The sequence below is a fragment of the Medicago sativa genome, chromosome 8 (assembly GCF_051527215.1).
Source record: "Medicago sativa cultivar Bolivia chromosome 8, Bolivia_mono, whole genome shotgun sequence".
Taxonomy (NCBI): Eukaryota; Viridiplantae; Streptophyta; class Magnoliopsida; order Fabales; family Fabaceae; genus Medicago; species Medicago sativa.
Window position 1 is genome coordinate 71510958 of NC_140756.1, and position 7223 is coordinate 71518180.

Below are 7223 nucleotides of genomic sequence, written 5' to 3' on the forward strand. Positions count from 1 at the left end.
CAATCGATTACAATCACCATAAATCTTCTGCAAATCTTACTATACTTTGGATTTTCTACGAAGTATCTAATTCTCAAAATCATTTGCTACTCATCATCTAGCTTCATCAAACGCTGAGAGTCTTCGTCAAAGATTTTGACTTGGTCTAATTAAATCTACTTCATCTTTTCAAAGATCGTATCTACAATTGAGCCCTTTTAGAGTCAAATGTTTAACATATCTTCAATACTTGTATTTTGATCAAGCAAATATTTTGACTTGCTTTGTGTGACTCTTTCATCATCTAGTCACAATATGCATCACAACAGCTGCAACCACAATTTAAATCCATGCATAGAGGATTAGTTGGACAACACTTGGACATGGTGTAAGTTGGAGGCGTGGTATGTTTTTAACCGGGAGTCCGCGACAAATATAAAATGTATTTGAGTTGGAAACATTACTTGTTGATTTGATCCTAAAGGGGTAGGTGTGATTCATGGGTATGGGTGCATGATACCACGCAGGGTCGTTCCTATGAAATAGAAGACTCGGTTCTCTTTTTAAAATAGATCTCAATAAAATAAAAATGCAATTTTTTTTTTTGTGTAGTTAAGATTCATTAAAAAATCAAAATCAGAAGAACTTCTAAACATGAAACAAAATAAAAATAATAAAATTAAGTGAAGAGAGGTGAAATTTACCTAACGATGTCGTTTGGAATGTCACTCCTACGTCGTGGGAAAGGGGAAAACGAATGGTTTATGCGAAAAAGAAATGATTGTTGTGATTCTTTCAATGAAATAGTTTTTTCAAATTGACTGATTAAATGATTATACAAATTGATGGTGGTTTGATAGCATCAAATTTATGTTCAATAAGTAGAACTAAAGTCTAGAAAAAAAAACTCATACGTGTACCGAAGAAAGAAAAATAAGTAACATGTAATTATTTTTTTAATTTAAATGGGGGTGGGTATTATACTTTTTTTTTTGAGGTCCATAGTTTTTAGAGGCCCGACTTGGTTGAGCTCCTTACGCTCTCCAAGGTCCGGCCCTGATACCACGCATGGACTTAGTGTGAAATCAGCTTATAGAGAAAATATGAATCCTCAAAAACATTTATTTACAACTTCTGTTTATTTCTCTTGATTCTTCCTTATCTTCTCTATTTTAATTTCTCTCAATCTTCTTTCTCCTCCCACCTTTGCTTTTGCTGGTACAAGAACAAAGATCTAATTTATTTGACACTATGATTGTTTATGGAGACAAAATACACTGATTAATAAAAACAAAATCTAAAAACATCATAAAGACATAAACATAACATCTCATCTACTTATTTACTCTTAAAAAAAACAATAAAACTAACCAAATATTATTAAAACCCAACGACTAAATAGAAAAACAATAACTTTATTATTCATAGGATACAAAAAGAGGCAAAAATGTTGAACTAATTAAACAGGTAACCAAGCAGAAGCAAAAACAACATTATGTCCTTTCCAAGTAAGCACAATATGTTCATCTTCTTTCTTCAATCCCCATCCAGCAGCATGTTCATCAAGCATAGCTTTCACCTCACCAACACATTCCTCACCAAATCCAATCCCTTGAAAATTAGCGTTTCTCATTCTTTGTTCCCATTTGCCTATAGGTTCAACTCTCTCAACTCTTTGAACACCTTCATGAGCTATCACATTCTCAATCTTCCAACAAATATCTTCTTCATACCATTGCCTTTGTTTACTTCCACGTGGCAGAAATGTGTCCACAGTATCATAAGGTATCCATAGATAATTAAATGCAGACCTTAATCTACTAACCAAGTTGTTTGAAGTTAAATCAACATCTTCATCTACTAAAATAACAAGTGTTGGATCTAAACCTCGAAGCGCGTTAAGAAACAACGATCTAAGAGACGTAGTAGTAATAGTAGTAGCAGTAGTAGTAGAGGACATAGAATCATAAACATATGAGTTTAAATTTGATAGGGTTTCATCTGGAATATAATGAAGCATCATGTGACAATTTATAACCAAAGCTTCACCTGAATAAACCAAACGTTGAACCCTCAAATGTTCAATCAAAGAAGCAAAACCATTTGTGTAACTTGAAGAAACTACTCTAAATTCCAATGTCACATTTCTTGACCTAGCGAAATTCACCAACTTAGAACCTAATTCGTCGTAAGAAAGATCAAGTTTAGGTGGAATTAGTTGATCACTGTTGTTGTTAGCATGATCAGAAACAGTGAGTTTGATCAAAGGAGCAACTTCGTGGCGATTAGCGATAGCATCGATTAATGTAGGAATCTGCATGCAATGAGTTGAACTCAAATCAACTATATGAATCACTGAGAAACCTTCTGTTGCTTCCAGAATTGCTGCATTAGCAGCTGCGTACCCGAAACGATGCCAAGGTGTTAAATCCACGAAGTTAGCTAGCTCAATGACTGAGAATCTGTGTGTATCTATGGTGAGATTGTTATGAGCATTTGAATAAACTTGTTCTACTAGCATTTTACAGGTACCGGTTTTCGCTGCACGATTTGTGAGGGCTCTAAGGAAACTATAAGCTAAGCGTTGATTTGAGTCACCATCTTGTGGTGCTATGTTGTTGAGAACCCAAAGGATTTGTTGAGCAAGTGTTACATCGTTGGTTTCGATTGCGTTTGCGCAATGAACAAGTAACTGTTCCATGCAGTTTGTGTCACCAAAGGTAGTTAAAGCTTTGGATGTTGGGAACCATGGTTTGGTAGGCTTATCTGGTGGTACTTGATTGTTCTTGTTCATGGAAGAAGAAGGGTTTGAAAAGGTTGTTGTTGTTTGGTGCAAATAAGGTAGTGAATGTGTGAATTGCGTCATAGAGAGATTGAGAAACTAGAGAAGAAATCAACAAGCTAGATGGTGGAAACTTGAAAAAAAAGATTTCACTAATGAGAGGAAAAAAAAAAGGGAAGAAAAAGTTGATACCCTGGTTTTAAATTGCGGTTGCAGTTACGCTGTAAACCTTACAGCAAAGTGAGGCCGACGGAGTGAACCTTTATATTACAACGAAATGAGACCGATACTTTGCAGAGACATATATTGTGGTTGCGGACCATAGATTAAAACCATGTATGGTAGTAGATACCTTAGTCATTGGGAAGCGATCCAATTTTTGGAGAAAAATTCTGCACATGAATCAAAGGAAGAAAGAAAAAGGACGTATCAGCTTTATAAGTGGGGATAATAATATTCTTGTTTCTTGCTAAAAGAGACTGATCATGAATAAACTCACATCCCGAAAAAACATTTGAAGTCAAATTAAGTAAAAGAGACCGTTCTTAAAAAAGGTACCAGGCTTTATCAGATATGTACTGAAAAACAGAAATCATTTTCATGGCTACAAAAGGTTGTGATCCAGGTCTTGAGAGAAAGATACCATTTTCTTCTGATTTATTGCTTGGTTAGGAAAGAGAATTAAGAGTGAGAGAGATGTGTCTGAAGAGAGAGTACCTGTAAATTGTAAGTATTGGATTTTGGTGGCATGTGAAGTAGCCGGCCACCAAATTGTTTGTATTTGAGAGTTGAGATTTTGTCGTGTAATTGATTCACTCTTTCATCTCACGGGTCATTTGCATAATGAACAAATCATTTTTGGGTACTTTTCTCTTTTCAAGCACTTTCTGAGTTTTGCCTTGATGTGTATAGGGTTTTAGGTAGGTATAGAAATATAGAACTATTTTGTTTACCTTTCTTACTTTGAGGCTGAAAATATTGCAGAACATATACCTAACTATAGGTTGTCAAGGTTGATACGGCAAGAAAGAAACCTTGGATATGGTTTTTAATTTTGATTATATTTAACATTTGGACAAGTACAAATTCGTATCCTCAACACTATTTTATTGAGCTACAATACAGGTTTAACAGTCAAGATTAATTTGGCTGCACAGGTGCAACAATTATAGAGTCCTTAGATTTAGGTACTGTTTGCATGTCATAAAAAAATAAAAAAAATAAAAAAAGACTTTGCAGCCGCGGAAGTTACAAACTTCAAATAGCTAGGTATATAATTTTTTTTAAAATGCCAATTACATTGGCACATAATTATGTTAATTTCTATGCGCGGACGGTTTAAAACTTTTATAAATAAACATCTAATCAAATCATGACAAATATACATTTGTAAATGTATTTAAAACTAATATATATATATATATATATATATATATATATATATATATATATATAAACTAACTTAAAAAATGACATAATGGAATGATTTGATTTTTTTTATCAATGTGGAGTGATTTGATTTGGCACAATAGAGTTATTATACTACTAAAACAAAACAACTATATAAGCTACAATGAAAAAATAATAATATATCACAATTAGAAAATACATGAATATATAACACTAGTTATAAAGTGTGAAATAAAAGAAATTGTATATATTCCTTCAAAAAAAATTATATATATATATATATCACTACCAAAAAAATATATGAACACTACCAATATATATATATATATATATATATATATATATATATATATATATATATATATATATATATACATACATATATATATATATATAATGGTTTGTATGAGTCTCAGGTGATTGGTTGTAGGTAACGTGAAACCGATACTCAACTAATAAAATTCGAGTTTGATTGGTTCGGTTTAGTTTGAACCTAAACATAAAAATAATCAAACAATTTAATTTGTTTGAATTTGATCTTCATATTTATTGAAATTTGGATTTGATTCTTACGCCTAGAACTATGGATATTCAATTTAACTAAAGTTTAGTATACATAAAATAATATGACAATAATCAAGCAGTTTAATTGACAAAATATATTATTTATAACAAAAGGTTATTGATAAAATGGAATAACTCAATCAAGAATTATTCATAGAGTGAGTTAGATCTCACTAAAGAAATAATCAAAATCTAATTTTGGCAAGTATCCTTTTGGAGGCAAAAGCCTCTCCATTGTCTTTTCTAGAGAATGTCCAATGAATGGGTGAGTTCAAATAGCCATGAGATTTTACATTTTTTGAATCAAATTGATGTCGTTCAACCAGGCCACGATTACTATGTTTGGTATCTCCCAGCGTTCTTGTTAAGATGACATCAGAGATTTTCGTTATTTCTCTCCTTTTAAAATTATATCAAACCTATCTATTTGGTAAATTTGGTGATTTTATCTCCATTCCTTTTAACCCATAATCATTCTCTTTCATCGAAATAATCATTCATCTATCAATTAAATATATAAAAATTATCAAAGTTTCCAAAACTCAAAGTCATTCAAGTGATACTCATACGAGAACTAGTACTATCTCAATATTTGACTATAAGCGCATATTTGAAACATTAAAAAGGTCTTATCAAGAAGAAAAAGAATTCAAGCTTCATATCAAATTGTTGGGTCATGAGAAGAGTCCGAAAGACCAACCACGTTAGGTAGGAGCATCCACACAAATGAGAGAAACACCACATTTTTTACTTAAAATCTTAAGACATTAAGTTTATGTGTCATCTCACTTATAAATATTCAAAATTTGAATAAAGTATCTTGTAGGAGAGAGGATGGATGGAGTCCAAAATTCGTTGGATATTATTGACACATTTTGTGCACGTTGTTGCCTACCATATAGTATTTTCTTAATTCAAATGCAAGACTACTTTTCAACAAACCCTGGAGTCTAGCTGATAGTATAAACTATAGTTTTGTACATATACATATCAAATAAAAATGAAGCAATCAATACTACAAGAATGAATGAATCAAAATAACAGTATGTTATATGATTAAGTTGCATAAAATATAAATCAACGCAGCCTTTTCGACGTAATCGAGTATAAGACAATCCCCAATACATCTCGGAAACTTAGTGTATAATAATACAAATGGGACCTTTGATTAATTAACTTAACCTCCATCGTTACATCGAGGTTCAAATGATAAAACAGACAAAACAAATTATATGAGAATCCCTGGTCCAAAACGTACTTAAGTTTTTTTATCCACAATAATTATCACTTTCCACATCTCCTTGGTCCCCATCCACTCTCTTTGGAATGTATCCATTTTCTCTGTTTTAATTTTTAATAATATCAATATTAAAATAAAAAACATAACATCTTATCCTTGTTGTGTTTTACAGCATGTTACTCAAGCAGGACTACAACTCCCGATAGAATACATTAATTTATCTAAACATTCTCTAATAATTCCCGCCTACCCCTCAGAATCAAGTGCTTATGCTTATGAGATTTTGGAACTGGATGATTCAAAACAAAGAATCTATAAAAATTGAAGTTGTATTGAATTCTTTTATTGTTGCAATTTTCGGGCAGTTGGATGTGTGTTTAGGGCACCATAATTCTTTGAGCTGATTTTTTAAAGTGAGATCTAAATTCATTTAACATGATATCATACTAGGTTGAGAATGATAATGTGAAATCTGAACTCGGAAACTACATTAGAAGTGAGGGTGAGTATTAAAATTGTGTTGGAGTTTCGTCTAATAATAAAAAGTGGTAACCAACTAACCGGTGCAATAAAATAAAACTATTTACTATAAAGACGGGTCTTGTACGAGAGGTTCTTGTATATTTAGAACTTGTGACTATATAGTTTCTCATATATTTAAACGAAGCAAAATTTATGTTGATAAGTTGGCTAATATTGATTAAACTATTGATTTTTTAAAGTTTTTTGGCGTGATTCTTTATCCGCTTGTATTCGGGAAGAATTTTCCTGTAAGGAAAGTCTTTCTAATATAGGTTTTATCAATCTTCTCCAGAGTTTGGTTTGGTCCCTTCGGATTCAATTTTATTTTTTGTTAATAATACTTTAAGGTGTTGCAAGTATTGGTTCTATTTTTGGTTGGGATCACTTCTTTGAACAATGATGCCATTGAACTCTCTTAAGTAAAAATAAGTCATGCGAGCTTCATGAGGTCGATGCATGCTAACTCGAATTTAAAATAAGTTTATGGGCTAAGAAGCCGGGTTATTGTTCAAGTTAATTGAATTTTTAAAATTAAGCTCTCTATTATATCGAATATCGGTAGGTTCATTCAATCGAACTAACCTGTTTTAAGAGATTTATATATACCCAATGTTTTAATGTTTTAGATGAAAATCTTGCGTTAAAATCATTTACATGACTGCACTCAGTCTAATATAAAAATCTTGGTCATAATGCATAATATATGTAAGGTTTGGGGTTCGAACC

At 31.9% G+C, this 7223-nt stretch overlaps 1 protein-coding gene across 2 annotated transcripts; it reads right to left on the bottom strand.

Moving 5' to 3' along the window:
* Window positions 1–1353: 1353 nt before the first annotated feature.
* Window positions 1354–3798, bottom strand: LOC146901158 (scarecrow-like protein 32). Of its 2 annotated transcripts, none has more exons than XM_085735129.1 (2): window positions 3479–3798; window positions 1354–3153 (listed from the first exon to the last, which is right to left on the bottom strand). In XM_085735129.1, exon 2 carries the CDS (start codon window positions 2843–2845, stop codon window positions 1439–1441), a length of 1407 nt encoding a protein of 468 aa, XP_085591255.1. In that variant the 5' UTR covers window positions 2846–3153; window positions 3479–3798; the 3' UTR covers window positions 1354–1438. The 2 variants fall into 2 exon arrangements, with proteins under 2 accessions (XP_085591255.1, XP_085591256.1); XM_085735130.1 differs by lacking the exon at window positions 3479–3798 and adding an exon at window positions 3320–3469.
* Between the last annotated feature and the right edge of the window lie 3425 nt (window positions 3799–7223).